Source organism: Hyperoodon ampullatus (assembly GCF_949752795.1).
Source record: "Hyperoodon ampullatus genome assembly, chromosome: 4".
Lineage (NCBI taxonomy): Eukaryota > Metazoa > Chordata > Mammalia > Artiodactyla > Ziphiidae > Hyperoodon > Hyperoodon ampullatus.
The window spans coordinates 1,604,817-1,623,244 of NC_136917.1; the positions used below are offsets into that span (position 1 = coordinate 1,604,817).

Sequence of the window (18,428 nt, forward strand, 5' to 3'; positions counted from 1 at the left end):
CTTCCCCCGTTGCGGAGCACAGGCTCCGGACGCGCAGGCTCAGCGGCCATGGCTCACGGGCCCAGCCGCTCCGAGGCATGTGGGATCTTCCCGGACCGGGGCACGAACCCGTGTCCCCTGCATCAGCATGCGGACTCTCAACCACTGCGCCACCAGGGAAGCCCTGTGTGAGTTTTTAAATGTGTACTAGTTAATTATCCCTTGTCAGTTAGATGTACTGCAAATTTTCTTCCTAGTTGGTTGCTTTGCTTTTCGTTCTCATTATTTTGTCTTTTAATGAACAAGTATTCTTAATTTCCTCTTTATAAGGAATTTACCTTTCTGGATTATTTTTGCCTCCATATTTTGAAGCTATGCTATTAGGTGCAGACAAATTTAGACTCATGACATATTCTCAATAAATCAAAACTTTTATCTTTATGCAGTTACCCTTTAAACTCTCCTAATGCTTCTTGCCTTGGAGTCTTTTTTTTTTGCCTTAAAGTCTATTTTGTCTAATATTAATATAGCTATGTGATGATAAATATCACATAAATATTTATCACGTGTACTTTTCCATTTTTTTTACTTATATCCTTGGGTTTGGGGTGTATTTCTTGAAAATAGCAGAAGGCTGGATTTTTTTTAATTACACTGACTGGTCTATATCAGGGTAATTACTGCTCTAGATGGATTTGCTTTTACTGTCTTCTGTTGTACCTTGTCTTCTTTACCTCTTGTGCTTTTTTTTCCTTCTTTCTTTACTTCTTTTGGATTCTCTGAAATTATAGTACATTTATACAGTGGAATAGTCTACATCAATTTTTAAAATTATGTTTCCAAAGAATATTTTATAGCACATGAAAGGGTTCATGTAGGAAAATGTGGGAATATATATAGAATATAGAGATAGAGATAGAAACATACATACATACACACGTACGTACATAAATACATATGGTTGGTCCTCATTATTCACCATCTTTATATCCTATAGTCATTGTGAACACTGAATTAGCAAATACTGAGCCATTACTCCTGGGGAAAACACAGGTTCCTTGCAAGCCTTTCATCACAACATTTTCATCAACCAGTCAATATATAACCTTGATTTATGTGTGTTTCTGTTTAATAAGACCTTATTTAATATATATTGTTGATTCAATAACATTAAACTCATGGCCAACAGCACTGTGACTCACGTCTGAACGAAGCTTATCTAACACATAATTTTTTCCTTAGGGCACGTCACAACCTTCATGTGCTTAGGAACACAAGACAGCACGGCAGCGCTGTGCTTGGGACCACTTTAAACAGTGAAATCACCAAGAAAAAGCACAAAAATGCAAAAAAAAAAAGACACTAAATAGACTACAAAAAGGACACTTGTTTACAGTATGGGAGCTGAAACCAAAAGTCAGGGCATCAGCTCAACCTCAGCTGGGAACACACAGTTGCATTGGGTGACTCAAATGTTTTGCCACTCTGCACATGTCCACAAATGACCAAGAAGTGATGTGAGTGTTATTTGGGGGGTTACAAATGAAATTTTAGGAAGTAGACAGATTCACAAACACAAAATCTGTAATAAAAATCTGTGAATAATGAGGATTAATTGTGTGTGTGGGTATATGATATATATATATATATATATATCATATTAAGTTACGTCTTTAAGTGTATAGAAAAAAAGACTAGAAGGATACATGTCAAATCATGTACTTGTGGATGGTTTTGAGATAGTTGTGGATGGTTTTGAGGTTTTCGACATTTCCCAGATTGTCTATAATGATCATGGCTGACTTCAAAAAGTTATTCGTGTTCAAAAAGTTATTGACAAAAAGCCTGAGCATGGTCCTTGTGTCTTTCCTAGCCTTGTTTCAGTGACAAGACTAACAACCTGGAAGCTTACGTGAAATGGTTCAACAGATTGTGCTACCTCGTGGCTACTGAGATCTGCATGGTGCGTAGGAAGCCGGGGCCTGACCTGGCATGGCCAAAGGTGGCCAGGGCTTGAGAGGAGCCTTCTTGGGAGGGAACCAGAAGAGCATCATGAGCCTGTTTCCAAGCCCAGGGCCAGGCTGGGCACGCTCTGGGACACCGGGTGTCACCCAGCTTGCCTGTAGTGATATCTCCCCTCTGGGTAGAGCCTGGAAAACCCCCTTCTTAGCTGCCAGGCCAGTGATGCGGTGGATCCTGGCATGCCGGTGGATCCTGCCTGGTGTAGATCTACCTGCCAGTCACAGAGGGTGTCAGAGAGATGCTTGCTGAGGGGGTGGGGGGGCTTTGCTTCTTCCACCTGTTCCTGGGGCAGACTGGTCTGGCCTGCAGCCGAATTCCATTTGGCTCACTCAGGACTTAGAGGTAGAAATAATCTAACCTTTAAGAAGTGGGAGATTGCACTTTAGAGTCCAGGTCTCTGGCTTCTCCTGGAAAGCAGGAGGCCCAGGCAACACTGAGCTGGACATGCTCGCCACCGGGTCTCAGCCCCGCCAAGCCAGACCCTGCCCACCCTCTTCCCTTCCTTATGGCAGTGGAACCCTCTCCCAAGCCCATTCTCCCACTGTCAGGTGAAGCCCAAGGTCCCCCGTCTCAGGGGAAGATTGGAGGCAGAATATGTGCCAGGGTGGGCTCTCTGGAAGCAGACGCTGAGACAGATCTTGGGACGTAAGGTGTTTATGAGGGGTCTGCGACCGAGAAAGGAGAAACTCATCTGTGATACCTCAACCTGAGACAGTGCTTCCTGTCAGAGTGCCCACAGCCACCCTAGTAGCTGGCCCCGATCCCCCACCTTGCTCGGTCACCATCACCATCCCCGTGTGGGCTGTCCCATGAAAGACAGGGCAGGACCTCAGGCGGGCAGCTCTCCGAAGGAGTTTTGGATGCACAGCTCCTCAGACACCACAGCAAGCTTCTTGGCAGCAGTAAGGACCACTTCTGCACTTATGGGAGGAGGGCAATCTACAGAACACTGTAGGGTTCCATGGGCCTTGCCTGCTGCAGACACCGCATCGCTGGCCTGGCAGCCAAGATGAGGGTTTGCCTGAGTGAAGCCTGGACAGAGCCCACCCCAGAGTCAGGCAGTGCTTCAGCCTGGGAGAGGACACAGTTTGGTTCTGACCCATCAGAGAGGTGAAGTCTCACGCACTCGACTCGAGCTGGGGTTGAAATCACAGTCAGTCGACAGAAAGCATTGGTGGGGCTGCTAGGGGACAGGGCCTCGGGGTCACTGTGGGGCCCCCGCACCCCATGTGAAGTGAAGAAGTTTGGTACTGGGAAGAGAGGTGAGGGAGCCATGTTTTCTGCTTCTAGGTGTAGGGGTGCTGGAGCTAGGCCTGAGAGAGCAGAAGGACATGAGGGGCCCCCAGCACCTCCCACACTGCAGGTGGCTCCTGTGTGACAACAGGTGTCCCACCAGCCCCCATCCGGCCCTCCATGGCAATGGGCTCTGTGCTAGCTCCACCCGGGGTGCACTGAGAGCCTCAGCCCCTGGGCTACAAATTGCTTAGGCATCAAGCAACTCAGCTGTGAAATGGGCTTAAAGAAGGTTAATGAGGGATATGTGGTCAGGGCAGGGTGGGGACACCTCATCACTGAGGCTCATATGCCCTGTCCCCAGCCGTCCAAGAAGAAACGGAGGGCCCAGGTGATTGAGTTCTTCATCGACGTAGCCCGTGAGTGCTTCAACATCGGCAACTTCAACTCCCTAATGGCCATCATCTGTGAGTGGGCCGGCCAGGCCTGGAGCCTGCAAGTGCTCCCAGAGAGGGTGGAGTGGGCACACATGGCAGGTGGGGTGCAAGCCACCTGAGCAGGGGGTGGGTGCAGGCTGGGCCCATGTTCCCCCCACCCCACCCCAAAGGTCTTGGAGGGGTGCCCCTTTTGAGGCAAGCCCAGCCCTTTCAGGGTGCTTGATGAGAGCTTGGCAGTGTGTCCCCGGAACCAGGGAAAGCAGGGGCCCAAAGCAGGCCCCTGGTCACAGTATAGGACCAGTGTGGGACAGGGACTGGGACAGGGACCCTGCACATACAGAAGCCAGGCTTACCTGTACACGGTGTCCATTAGCACCCACCCACCCTCCATCTGGCAGGCCGAGGCTCCACAAACATCAGCCCTGGTCAGGGTGCAGCCTGAGGGGCTAGGCCAGCTGGGGGCCTCACAGTGGGACTGTGCAGCTCAGAACAGCCCTCCCTGCCTGGCCCTGCCCCCAGTTCAGCCTTCCCTCTTTCAGCTGGCATGAACATGAGCCCTGTCTCAAGGCTGAAGAAGACCTGGGCCAAAGTGAAGACAGCCAAGTTTTTCATCCTTGAGGTAAGCAAGGCTGCTGGGCTGCTGGGTGCCACCAGCCATCCCCAGGACACAGTTGCCCAAATGCGTCTCTATCTCCTTCCAGCACCAGATGGACCCAACAGGGAATTTCTGCAACTATAGAACAGCTCTGCGCGGGGCAGCCCACCGCTCCCTGACCGCCCACAGCAGCCGGGAGAAGGTAGGTCAGAGGCTTGCCCAGCCCCCAGAGCTCCTCCCTGCTCCAGACCACCTAGGCCCAGGTGGGGTGGTGACTTGAAGGTCACCTGGTCCAATCCCCTGCCCTTCTACAGCATCTATAATAGAGAGTCATGTCACCTTGCTCGCATGTCTCCAGTATAGGGAACTCACCACCTCCCCAAACAGATCAACCCTCCCCCAAGCAGCTCTAACTGGTAGCAAGTGCTGCCTTGTGGGGTTGTGTCAGCCACCTGGGGCTGTCCTCTCCAGAGGGCCACACAGAGTAAGGCCGTTCCCTCTTCCAGCCACCAGTCCTTCTGAGCCCCAGGCCCTGCCTCCCTCTCTCCTCCTGTGTCAGCAGCCCCAGGCCTGCCCTGCCATGCTGCGGTCTCCAGTTCCCTCCCCTCTTGGGTCCCTTTGTTCTCTGAGCAGCTCCATTTGTCAGGGTCCCTCTGTTTCAGATCAAATTGTGGTTCCAAGTACATAGGGTCTTATGCCTCAGATCACATTTATGTTTTTGGAAATGACTAAACCAAAATTCTGTGGCTACCTACTGTTCTGTAGGTTGTTCCCTTGACTGTCTCCCACTATACTGGGATCAGGAATGAATGTGTGTGACACACTCTCACTGTCCCCCAAGCCCCGGCACCTAGCATAGAGAAGACATGAGCAAATGTTTGTGGAAGTGACATAAATCTAGGGTCACCAGTTCATCCCAGTTTGCCTAGGACTGCCCCAAGTCCTGCATCCCAGGAAACCCCTCAGTTGTGGACAAACCCTGCTAAACCTGGCTCTGGTCCTGGCCCTGGTGATCACTAGCTGGATGACCTGTGCCAGGCCCTGCCACTCTATGGACCTTGGTTTCCCCATCTTCCCTGCCCAGCTGAGCCATCCATGCTTCTATGCTGTGCCGAGTGGTCAGTGCCCAGGTCCTCGCGTCAAAGCCCTTGTCAGCTTGGATGGGGAATGACCTAGGCAGTCCCTGTGCCAGAAGTGTCAGGGCCTGGTGCCCGGTCCTAAGGGTGATGGGCTGGAAGCCGGCCCTAGCTGGCCTGGCCACATGTGCCCAGCTCTGGAGCCTAAGGGCAGAGCAGATGTGTTAGTTTCCTGGGCTGGCATAACAAAGCACATAAACTAGGTAGCTTAGAACAGCAGAAATGTATTCTCTTACAGTTCTGGAGGCCAGAGGCCAAAATCAAGGTTGAAAGGGCCATGCTCCCTCCAAAGGCTCTAGGGGAGGATTCTTCTTTGCCTCTTCCAGCTTCTGATGGCCATAGGCACTCCTTGGCTAGTGGCCACATCACTCCCATCTCTGTCTCTGTTGTCACATGACTACCTTCCCAGTGTGTGTCCAAATTTCCCTCTTTTTATTAAAATACCAGCCCACATAATCCATGTGACCTCATCTCCATTTGATTCCATCCATAGCAAAGACCCTATCTCCAAATAAGTTCCCATTCATAGGCACTGGGGGGTTTAGGACATGAACATAACTTTTTTTTTCTTTCTATTGTTGGCTGCATTGGGTCTTCGTTGCTGCGCACGGGCTTCCTCTAGTTGTGGCGAGTGGGGGCTACTCTTCACTGTGGTGCGCGGGCTTCTCTTGTGGTGGAGCACGGGCTCTAGGCCCGTGGGCTTCAGTAGTTGTAGCAGTTGGCTTCAGTAGGCTTCAGCAGTTGTGGCTTGCAGGCTCTAGAGCACAGGCTCAGTAGTTGTGGCGCACGGGCTTAGTTGCTCCACATCATGTGGGATCTTCCCGGACCAGGGATCGAACCTGTGTCCCCTGCATTGGCAGGAGGATTCTTAACCACTGCACCACCAGGGAAGTCCTTGAACATAACTTTTTGAGGGACACGGTTCAACCCACAACACAAGGTAGACCCAGCTGGTTCCCCAAGAGTAGTCTGAGCTGTTACCAGTTGGACTCCTTTCTCTAGGGGTTAGCAGGTATGGAACAAGGAGGGAGAAACAAGACATCTGACAGTGAAACACAGAGACCCCATCCTTCTCAGGCTGAGCGCACAAGCCTGTCCCTTCAGGAACCAGAGTTAGGGATGCTTTCAGCCTTACCATAGTGTAGCAGGATCAGATCTTTAACATCAAGAAAGACATAGAACAAATTGTTAAATGTCTATTTTTAAAAGAGGCCACAGAATTTCAAAGCAGATAATTCACATTCCATTAGCATATTTTTTGATTCATAAAACCAAAACTTTAAAAAAAAATTTTTTTTCTATTTCAGTATATTTATTCTTCTCTAAAATTTTTATTTTATATTTAACAGTGTGCTCGGCACACTCCATTCCTCCTGGGGCACATGAGTCAGGAGACCTAAGTCTGTGGACCCCTGGACTGTGGGGAGAAGCTCCCACTGGCCTTTCCCAACAGACGATGGGAGAAACGTTCAAAGGTCACTGAAACTATGCATCTTTCACCCAGCCCCAATAGGAGGGGGAATGGCATTGTATACAGTAGGAGCTCAATCAGCACTGCACTGGGGTCTGGTGGGACCTGGGAAGAAACGGTCTGGCCCCAGTTTGTGCCTCCTTTCTTTGTGGTTTCCACATTGCTCCCCATGGTACGTACTAAGTAGCCTATGGCCCATGAAGCCCTGAGGCTGGCCAGCCTTGCCCAGGTGGGAAGTCTCTCCCGCCTTCTGCATCCTGGTGTTGTATCTGAGGTCCCTGGGGCAGGTGGCTGCTGGCAAGGCTGCCTCTCTCTGATGCAGCCACGGTGGGGAGGCCCACTGAGGGCTGACCTGCACCCTCTCCCTTCCAGATCGTCATCCCTTTCTTCAGCCTGCTCATCAAAGACATCTACTTCCTGAACGAAGGCTGTGCCAACCGCCTCCCCAATGGACACGTCAACTTTGAGGTAGGGTCCAGGGGCCTTGGAGGGCCTGCCACCTGGTTAAGCAGGCTGATAAAAGCTCCCAGAGCAGGAGTTCTGGCCCTGAATGGTTGCATTAAAGGAGGACTCCGAGGCAGAGTGCAGCAGTTTGCAGCCAACATCAGAGTGGGATGATTGGGGTCTCCCCACATCTTCCATAGGAAGAGACTGAGGCTCATGAAGGCATTGACCCCCACTCTGTGTAGGCCTCGTGTCCAGCACAGGTGAAGTAGCATCATTTTCAGTCCTTAAGGAGCACCAGGCTGGCGAGAAAGACAGCCCAGCAGACCCACTGTGACAACCGATGTGGTGCTGTGACGGGAGCTGCACAGGGGCACAGTTCACGGTCAGGAGAGGCCTCCCAAAGGAGGAGCCCTTAGCAACAGGAGGAAGTGTCAGGCAGAGTGGGAAGGAGAGAAAGACTTCCTCTCCCTCTGCAGACACTCATCACTCTCAGCTCAAATGTTCCCTCCTCCAGGAAGTTCCCCTTGACCTCACAGGAGGAGAGAGGCCCCTTCTACAGTGGGCTATTAGCCCTCAGTCACAGCACCCAAGTCCCCAAGCTCTTTAGAAGCAAGGCCAGGCTGATCCACTCCATGTCTCGACCCCACATACAGGCTTACCCAGCATGTACGTCTCGAAGTGGCTGGTGGGCTAGGCGTGGGGAGGGGGAGGAATGGGGCCTAGGAGCCTCAAGGGCACAGGACAGTGACAGCAGACGGTCACTGAGTCAGACAGAGCCTGCCATGAGCAGTGGTACCCCCCAATCCACAGGAAAGAAGGGGCTCTTCTCCTGCGAGAGGGCCAGCCCTCCCCTAGTGCTTGGCCCACTCAGCCTCCAACTCCAAGGGGCAGCAGTCCTGGGCCAGCCCCTCGCTCAGTCCAAGCCTCAGTCTCTCCCTCTGTGAAACAGGGCTGCCACCATGACCACACAGAGCGGCTAGGAGGAGTGGACATGCCGCATGGCCCGCCAAAGGCTCTGCACGTGTCTCCTGCTGACAGGGCCCACAGTGAATGCCTGGGCCCTTTGGCCTGGAGCTGCCTCTGCTGTGGGGCCTCACATGGACACCCCAGCAGACCGTCACATGCTGCCCACAGGCCTGGTTACCCCTAGGGGCCGGCATAGCTGGAGGAAGCCCAGTCCAGCAGGATGCCTGGGCTCTGCATCCCAGGGGGCAGTCCAGGCTGGAGGCGACATGGAAGAGGCTGGGCTTGGGAGAGACTGGAGAGGCCAAGGGGGCCTGGGAGCTCACTCTCCAGGTGATATCAATGCACACTCTGTCTCTTGCCTTTCTTGAACTGGTCCTCAGAATCAAGGCCTGGGCGGAAGGATGGGCGGGGGAGCAGTGAGAGGCAAGAAGGCAGGGTAGTCATGTGGCCCCAGGTCCCGGGGCATGGGCAGGGGGGACTGGGCGCAGACACCAAGGCTGATCAAAGAATGCCACAGAGTGGGGTTCTTACCCAGTCACAGCTTTGTACTTAAAATCCTGCTTTAAGTTAGCAGTTTTTAAAATCTTAAATAAATGTACTTAAACTTTACTCAATTAAAATTCTACTTAAATGAACTAAATTTTACTTAAATACATTTATTTAAATGTATTTGTCTCATTCTCTACGTAAACTAACTTGCTGTAAGTAGGGATGTATCGCTTGCCATTAGTTGGGATAATCACAAAGATAAACAGAACGAAACTAAAGTAATAGTCACCTCTAGCTAAATGCACTGCCTGCTGATGACATAGCCCAAAGCTGCTCTCTCGCCATGACAAGGGGGACAGGTGAATCCTAGGTGCTGGGCGTAGCAAATTCTTCAGAGAAAATGAAGAGATGTGACAAACGTCCAGATTTCCTGATGGGTAATTCCGTCATTTTTCTGCCCCATGTCCCATCTTGCCCACCCTAGAGGCAGGCCTCACTGGGGATGACGAGAAACACTGGGCCAGGGCCGGCCCCACTGTCACAGGTGACCTCCAGGCACTCAGGGTGCATCGTTTTGTGTCTCTGTGTCCCTGGCAGAAATTTCTGGAGCTGGCCAAGCAAGTAGGAGAGTTCATCACATGGAAACAAGTGGAGTGTCCCTTCGAGCAAGACCCCAGCATCACCCACTACCTGCACACTGCTTCCATCTTCAGCGAGGATGGTAAGGTGGCCCCATGGCCTCCCTGACCCCCAGCCACAGAACTCGTGGGTGGTCTCTTGGTCACATCACCATTCAGGGCCCCTGCTCTGAGCAGGGGTGCACCACGCCCATGTGTGCTAGGTCTGCGAGGAAGCAGGGAAGTCTGCATCCCCCACTGAAGAGTTGCTACCCCTAGAGCACAGGACAGGGCCCGAGGAGCTGCAGGTTGGGCCCCCAAGGCCAGGCTTCCCCCGGGCACAGTTTAGATGTCATTGGACATTGTAAATCTGAACAATGTCTGACCCTAATTTCCTCATCAGGAAAGTGGGCATGATGATAAAAACAGCCCTTCCAGGGCTCATGTGGGGGTGGCAAAGCACTAGGCTGACCGTGGGTCTTTCCACAACTGGTGTGTGCATGCGCATGTTTGCGTGTGTGAGTGTGTACCTGTGTATGTGTGTGTGTTCATGTGTAATACACACCAGCATGAAATGAGGCATCCTTTCTCCAGAGCACTGTTGATGTCTGTCCCCTTAAATAGTCAGTATTTCCATCCGATCATTTGTCAGACACAACAGATTTGCTTATGAATTTGCTAAATGAGCATACTCCTGGAGCTCCCTCCTCCTGAAGAGAAAGTGCTGGAGAAGCAAACAGTCATCTGGCTGAGTTGATGGGCCCTGTGGGAAGCAGAGTGGCCCCATGGTTAGGTGCTCGCTGGACGCAGGATGCCCTGGTACCACCCTGGGAGAACCCTGCTCAGCACACAGGAGGCCTGGCTCCTTGTCATGGCAGGCATTTTACACAGGGACCCATACCCATGCTCAGGAAACCATATTCTGCCAAAAATAAAAAATTAGGGGGAAGGACTTTTTAATGACTTGCTTCTGAATCGTTAATACTTTCAATTTTGCCATTTTATTTTTTATATTTTGGAGCCAGTAATTTTGGGGGGTCTCATCCATATCTGGAGTCTCCCCTACCCCCCATACATGAGAAGCTCAGCAGCCTGATGGATAAACCAGCCTGGCTGCTCCCACCGCAGAAGCTGTGTTACCGTGGGCAGCTTTCTCACCCTCTCTAAGCCTCACCTACTGCATCTATAAAGGGTAGGTAATGAGGTAATGAGAGAAGCTACTTCCCAGGGCCATGGTGAGAATTAACTGATGTGACACAAGCAAAGCCCACAGGACTGCACTCAATCAATACTAGTTGTAGTAGTTTCTTATTGGTGCTGTGGCAAATCACCACAAATTTAGTGCCTCAGAACAACATAAATTTATCCTCTTATGATTACAGAAGTTAGCAAGTCTGAAATCAGTTCCACTGGGCTAAAATAGAGGTGTTGGCAGAGCTGGTTATTTCTGGAGGCTCTGGTGGGAGAATCCATTTCCTGGCCTTTTATGACTTCTAATGGCTGCCTGAATTCCTTGGCTTGTGGTCCCTTCTTCCATCTTCAGGGTACATTACTCCAGCCTCTGCTTCCACCATCATATTGCCTTCTGTAGTCGTCTTCCCCTTTCTCTCTTATAAGGACACCTGTGATGGCATTTAGGGCCCACCCAGATAATCTCCTCATCTCCAGATCCTTAACTAAATCACATCTGCAAAGTCCCAAAAGGGCATATTCAGGGGATTAGGACCTAAATATCTCTGGGACCCATTATTCAACCTACTACACTAGTTATTATGATGACTGTTGTCATTACCCAGCGGAACTTGGGCAATAGGCACATTGTGTCAAAGGCACATTAGGAGAGAGGTGGGGAGAGTCTAGAGGCAGGAAGGGCAGAGGTGGGGTGGGGGCATTTCATTCACTCCTTCAGTCAACAATACTTCTAGAGAGTCTGCTGTGTGCCAGTCAGACAGACAGCTATGAACTTGCAAATAAAATCCCTGCCCTTCTGGAATACCCTTAGAGAGAAGCACCTTCCTTTTTGACCTTCTCTTCTTCCTATCCTTCCCCCTACCCCCCCCCCAAAAGAGCTGATAAATTCAAGAGAAGGGACCTAAGATGTATTGGGCCCCAACTGGGATGGTAAAAGCCTCTGACAAAAGCCTGGCCCTGCCCTCAGCTCCACCAGACCTCCCCTGACAGGGCATGCTGGCAATCCAGTCAGTCTCAGGCTCCCTGAAGCAAGTGAAAATATAGAAAATCTCAGCAGAGAAACAGGAGATATAAGGAAGAACCAAATGGAAATTTTAGAACTGAAAAGTGCAATAACTAAAATAAAAAACTGAACGGATGGGTTCAACAGCATAATGGAGAAGACAGAGGAAAGAATCAGTGAGCTGGAAGATAAAACAATAGAAATTTTACAATCTGAACAACAGAGAAAAATAGAGACTGTACCAGAGCCCCAGGGACCAGTGGGACTATAACAAAACATCTAACACCCATGTCATCAGAGTCTGGGAAGAAGAGGACAAATTGGGTATGGTTGAAAACTACTTGAAGAAGTAATGCCTGGAAATTTCCCAAATGTAGAAAAGACATAAACCTACAGATTGAAGGAGCTGAGTGAATCCCAAACAGGATAAACCCAAAGAAACCCATACCAAGACTCATCATAGTCAAACTTCTGGCAACTAAAGAAAAAGAAACAAATCTTGAAAGCACTGAGAGAGAAATGATACTTTACCTATAGGAGAAAAACAATTCAAATAACATCAGGTTCCCCATCAGAAACCATAGCCAGAGGCAGTGACACATTTTTCAAGTGCTGAAAGAAAACAACTGCCAACCCATAATTCTATATCCAGTGAAAATATCCTTTAGGAATTTACTGTAGATAAGTCAAAATGGAATTCTAAAAACTGTTCAGGTAACCCACAGAAAGAGAAGAAAAACAAAACACAGACCAAATAGAAAATAATAAATAAATAGGCAGACTTAAGCTCTAACATATCAATACTTATATTGAATGTAAGTGGTCCAAATGCACCAAGTAAAAGACAGAGACTGGCAGAGTAAATTAAAAATGTGACCTAACTATATGCTGCCTACATGAAACTCATTTCAAATATAATGATGTAGCCAGGTTAAAAAGTAAACGGATGGGGACACTTAATCAAAAGAAAGCAGAAATGGCAATAATAATATCAGATAAAGTATACTTCAGAGGAAAGAAAATTTCCAGAGTCAGAGAGGGACATTATGTAATGACAAAATTGTCAGTCTCCCAAGATGATATAGCAATACTAAATGTGTATCTACCAAACAACAGAGTTGCAATATTTATGAAGCAAAACCCAATAGAACTGAAAGGAGAAATAAATAGATCCACCATTATAGTTTGGAGATTTCAACACCCTCCCTTAACAATTAATATAACAACTAGACAGAAAATCAGCAAAGACATAGCAGAACTCACCAATACCATCAAACAATAGGATCTAATAGACATTTATAGAACACTCCATACAACTACAGCAGAATACACATTTTTTTCATTTGCCCACGAACATATACCAAGATAGACTGTATCCTAAGTGCAACAAATTAAAGTAATTGAAACCATACAGCATGTGTTCACAGCATGTGATCACAATGGAATCAAGCTAGAAATCAATAACATAAGATAACAGGAAAATCTCCAAACACTTATAATCTAAACAACACAATTCTAAATAATCCATGAGTTAAGAAGTCTCAAGGAAATTTTTTTAAAAATTGAACTAAATGGAAATGCTATCAAAGTGTGCAGGGTGTAGCTAAAGCAGGGCTGAGAGGGAATTTTACAGCATGTAATGCATACATTAGAAAAAAAGGAAACACCTCAAATCAATCATCTAAGTTCCCACCCCCAGAACCTAGAAAAAGAGGAGCAAAATAAACCAAAAGTCAGCAGAAGGAAGGAAATAAGAGCACAAGAGAGCAGAAATCGATGAAACAGAAAACAGAACAATTTTTGAAAGTTAATTGAAGAGCTGGTTCTTTGAAAAGCACAATAAAATTTCCATCCTCTAGCAAAGAACTTCTTGACAAAGAAAAAGAGAAGACAGAAACTACTAGTATCGGGAATGAAACAGGGTATCACTACAGACTCTGCCAACATCAAAAGACTTGTAAGAAAATACTATGAACAACTCTATGCATGTAAATTTAACAATTTAGATGAAATGGACCAATTCTTCAAAAAACACGAACTGCCACAACTCAACATAAAATAGATAATTTGAGTAGCCCTATAGCTATTAGGGAAATTGAATTTTTCATTTAAAAACATCCCAAAATGAAATGTCTGAGCCCAGATAGTTACACTAGAGAATTCTACCAAATATTTAATGAAGTAACACCAACTTTGCACAATCTCCTTCAGAAAAAAAGAAGAGGAGGGAACTTCCTAGTTTATTTTATGAAGCTAGTATTATCATGATATCAAAACTGGACAAAGACAGTACAGATAATACACCCTACCCAGATAATCCCTCATGAATATAGATGCAAAAAATCCTTAAGAAAATATTAGCAAGTATAATTCAGCAAAATATAAAGATAATCATATATCATGACCGAGTGGCCTTATTCCAGAAATGCAAGGCTATTCAATACTTGAAAATCAGCCAATATAATCCACCATATTAACAGGCCAAAGAACAAAAAAAAACTAGATTGTGTCAATCAGTGGAGAAAAAGCATTTGACAAATTTCAACACCCGTGCATGGTAAAAACTCTCAGGAAAATAAGAATAGAAGGGAATTTACCAACTTGATAAATTGCATCTACAAAAACCCTTCAGCTAACATCATATTTAATGGTGAAAGATGGAATGCTTTCCCACTAAGATTGGTAACAACTCAAGGATGTCTACTCTCACAACTCTTATTCAACATTGGTGGAAGACCTAGTCAGTGCAATAAGGCAAGAAAAGGAATAAAAGGCATACATATCAGAAAGGAATTAACACTGCCCCTATTTGCAGAAGATGTAAAAAATCCCAAGGGGTCCATAAAAACTCCTAGAACAAAATGAGTTCAGCAAGCATCACAGAATACAAAATAAACAAGCAAAAATCATTTTATTTCCATGTACTCACAATGAATATGAGTTCACTGAAATTAAGTATACAATACCATTTACAATCAATCAAAAAAGAAATGCTTAGGTATAAATCTAACACAAGATGTATAGAATTTGTATGCTAAAAACTACACAATGCTGATGAAAGAAATCAAAGAAGATCTAAATAAATGGAGAGACATGACATTCATAAATTGGAAGACTCTAACACAGCAAAGATATCAGTTCTCCTTTCCAAATTTCAGGACAGATTTAATGCAATTCCTATCAGAATTCCAGGAAGAGTTTTTATAGATACAGACAAGATTATTCTAAAGTTTATATAAAAATGCAAAGGAACTAAAATAGCTGAAACAATTTTGAAAAGAAGAATGAAATAGGAGGAATCACTCTACCCAATATTAAAGCCAATATAGCTTGAAGAGCTACAGTATTCAAGACAGTGTGGTGTTTGCAGACACATAGATCAATGTAACAGAATAGAGGACCCATAAAGATACCCACAGTGATTCTTTTTTTTTTTTTTTTTTGTGGTATGCGGGCCTCTCACTGTTGTGGTCTCTCCCGTTGCGGAGCACAGGCTCTGGACGCGCAGGCTCAGCGGCCGTGGCTCACGGGCCCAGCTGCTCCACGGCACGTGGTATCCTCCCAGACCGGGGCACGAACCCACGTCCCCTGCATCAGCAGATGGACTCTCAACCATTGCGCCACCAGGAAAGCCCCCCACAGTGATTCTTTTTTTTTTTTTTGAGTAATTATTATTTTTACATTTTTTTTATTAGTTTCTGCTTTATAACAAAGTGAATCAGTCATACATACACATCTGTTCCCACATCCCTTCCCTATTGCGTCTCCCTCCCTCCCACCCTCCCTATCCCACCCCTCCAGGCGGTCACAAAGCACCGAGCTGATCTCCCTGTGCTCTGCGGCTGCTTCCCACTATCTATCTACCTTACGTTTGGTAGTGTATATATGTCCATGCCTCTCTTTCGCTTTGTCACAGCTTACCCTTCACCCTCCCCATATCCTCAAGTCCGTTCTCAAGTAGGTCTGTGTCTTTATTCCCGTTTTACCCCTAGGTTCTTCATGACATTTTTTTTTTTAATTCCATATATATGTGTTAGCATACGGTATTTGTCTTTCTCTTTCTGACTTACTTCACTCTGTATGACAGACTCTAGGTCTATCCACCTCATTACAAATAGCTCAGTTTCGTTCCTTTTTATGGCTGAGTAATATTCCATTGTATATATGTGCCACATCTTCTTTATCCATTCATCTGATGATGGACACTTAGGTTGTTTCCAGCTCTGGGCTATTGTGAATAGAGCTGCAATGAACATTTTGGTACATGTCTCTTTTTGAATTATGGTTTTCTCAGGGTATATGCCTAGTAGTGGGATTGCTGGGTCATATGGTAGTTCTATTTTTAGTTTTTTAAGGAACCTCCATACTGTTCTCCATAGTGGCTGTACCAATTCACATTCCCACCAGCAGTGCAAGAGTGTTCCCTTTTCTCCACACCCTCTCCAGCATTTATTGTTTCTAGATTTCTTGATGATGGCCATTCTGACTGGTGTGAGATGATATCTCATTGTAGTTTTGATTTGCATTTCTCTAATGATTAATGATGTTGAGCATTCTTTCATGTGTTTGTTGGCAGTCTGTATATCTTCTTTGGAGAAATGCCTATTTAAGTCTTCTGCCCATTTTTGGATTGGGTTGTTTGTTTTTTTGCTATTGAGCTGCATGAGCTGTTTATAAATTTTGGAGATTAATCCTTTGTCAGTTGCTTCATTTGCAAATATTTTCTCCCATTCTGAGGGTTGTCTTTTGGTCTTGTTTATGGTTTCCTTTGCTGTGCAAAAGCTTTGAAGTTTCATTAGGTCCCATTTGTTTATCTTTGTTTTTAGTTCCATTTCTCTAGGAGGTGGGTCCAAAAGGATCTTGCTGTGATTTATGTCATAGAGTGTTCTACCTATGTTTTCCTCTAAGAGTTTGATAGTTTCTGGCCTTACATTTAGGTCTTTAATCCATTTTGAGCTTATTTTTGTGTATGGTGTTAGGGAATGATCTAATCTCATACTTTTACATGTCCCTGTCCAGTTTTCCCAGCACCACTTATTGAAGAGGCTGTCCTTTCTCCACAGTGATTCTTGACAAAGGTGCAAAAGCAATTCAGTGGAGGAGAGATAGTCATTGCAACAAATGGTGCAGGTGCATTTAGACATCCATAGGACAAGAAATGAACTTCAACCTAAGTCTCACACTTATGCAAAAATTAACTCAAAATGGATCACAGGCTTGAATGTAAAATGTAAAACTATAAAACTTTTAGAAAAAAAGAAGCAAGAGAAAATCTTCAAGATGTAGAACCAGACAAAGAGTTTCTTATAAAACTAAGTATGCAACTACTATGTGACTCAGCAATTACACTCTTGGGCATATATTTATTCCAGAGAAATGAATTTACATGTTTGCACAAAAACTCATACACCAATGTTTACAGAAGCTTAATTTGTCACAGCCAAACACTGGAAACCATACAGATGTCTTTCAGTGGGTGAATGGTTAAACAAAGTATGGTATGGAATACGATTCAGCAACAAAATGGAATGAACCACACTGATACACACTACAGCATGGATGAATCTCTAGAGAATTACAGTGTGAAAAGAGTCAATCCCAAAACGTTACATACTGTGTGATTCCATTTATATCACATTCTTGAAATGACAAAATGCAGACACAGGGAACAGATTAGTAGTGGCCAGGGGTTAAGAGAGGTGTGGGGATGGGAGGGAAGTGTGTGTGGCTATAAAAGGGTAGCATGAGGGATCCTTGTGATGAAATGTTCTATATCTTGACTGTGTCGGCGCCAAAATCCTGGTGATGATCCTGTCCTATAGTCTAGCAAGTGGTTACCATTGGGGGAAACTGGGTAAAAGATACACGGATATCCCTGTATTATTTCTTACAATTGCTTGTGAATCTACAGTTACCTCCCAACAACAATTTAATTTAAAAACAAAAAGCAGGTGAGACTCTGGGTGTAGAAGAGGTTATTGTCCTGGCTCATAAATGCATAATGTCACTTCATTTTCTGACTAGGTCTTTATTTGGCTTCTTATGAAAGTGAGAGTCCAGAGAACCAAACAGAAAAAGAGAGGTGGAAATCTCTAAGGTGAGTCTCTGTGCCAGGACAAGTGTGGGAGGCAGGTGGAGGGAGCGGGTGGGCGCTTGGGACCAAGACAGAGTAGAGGGACTTCATCTACACCCGGTTGTCAGCTTCCTGGGAGCCCCTCCATGGGGAGGGGGCAGGTCAGACCAGGGTCTTAGAGGTGGGGGAGGAACTTAAGCGCTGGGGTAGGGAGAAGAGGCTGGAACCACGATCCCCCATGACTGGAGGCTGCCCCATGGGCAGTTGAGAGGTGTACCCCAGGACCTGCAACCCCAGTCCATACTCTTATGCCAGAAAGTGAGACACACGCCACCTCCTGCTTGTTCGGCCTCTTAACACAGCCGAGCGGAGGTTGGAAATGATGCGCAGCAGCGGGCTCTAAGGACTGAGCCAAGAGGATTGCACATGCCCCTGTGGGGTGGGGGGCTGGACGGGATTATAACCACGGGCCGGGCCAGCAGGCTCTCACCACCCTCGCTTGGCATGTTTAAATCTGCAGGTCTTCTATTCTGGGGAAGACGTGAAAAGCACTGAGCTGGAGGAGGAGAAAGGGTAGGAGGAGGAGGAGAGGAAGCCAGCAGAAGCCTTCTGCCGCCCTGCCCCAGCCAGCCCAGTGGGAGGAGGAGGCATTGGTGCCTCGCTGCTTTGCAAACCGTGACGCTGTGGCCTGCTGCCCATCACAGTGACCACACAGCACAGGAGACCTTTCTCCACCTTTTGTGGAACCTCAGCCCTGGAAGGGCCCAGA

At 46.7% G+C, this 18,428-nt stretch overlaps 1 protein-coding gene across 1 annotated transcript in view; it reads left to right on the plus strand.

Moving 5' to 3' along the window:
• The window catches only part of RASGEF1C (RasGEF domain family member 1C), a gene marked incomplete at both ends in the record, with an annotated part of 31,860 nt that extends 13,656 nt beyond the window's left edge, over positions 1-18,204 (plus strand). The window contains 8 exons of the mRNA XM_079703340.1: positions 1,853-1,942; positions 3,599-3,701; positions 4,211-4,290; positions 4,373-4,468; positions 7,246-7,341; positions 9,373-9,496; positions 17,611-17,683; positions 18,180-18,204. Coding sequence (XP_079559466.1) covers positions 1,853-1,942; positions 3,599-3,701; positions 4,211-4,290; positions 4,373-4,468; positions 7,246-7,341; positions 9,373-9,496; positions 17,611-17,683; positions 18,180-18,204 — 687 coding nt within the window. The remainder of the gene's footprint in view (positions 1-1,852; positions 1,943-3,598; positions 3,702-4,210; positions 4,291-4,372; positions 4,469-7,245; positions 7,342-9,372; positions 9,497-17,610; positions 17,684-18,179) is intronic.
• Positions 18,205-18,428: the final 224 nt, after the last annotated feature.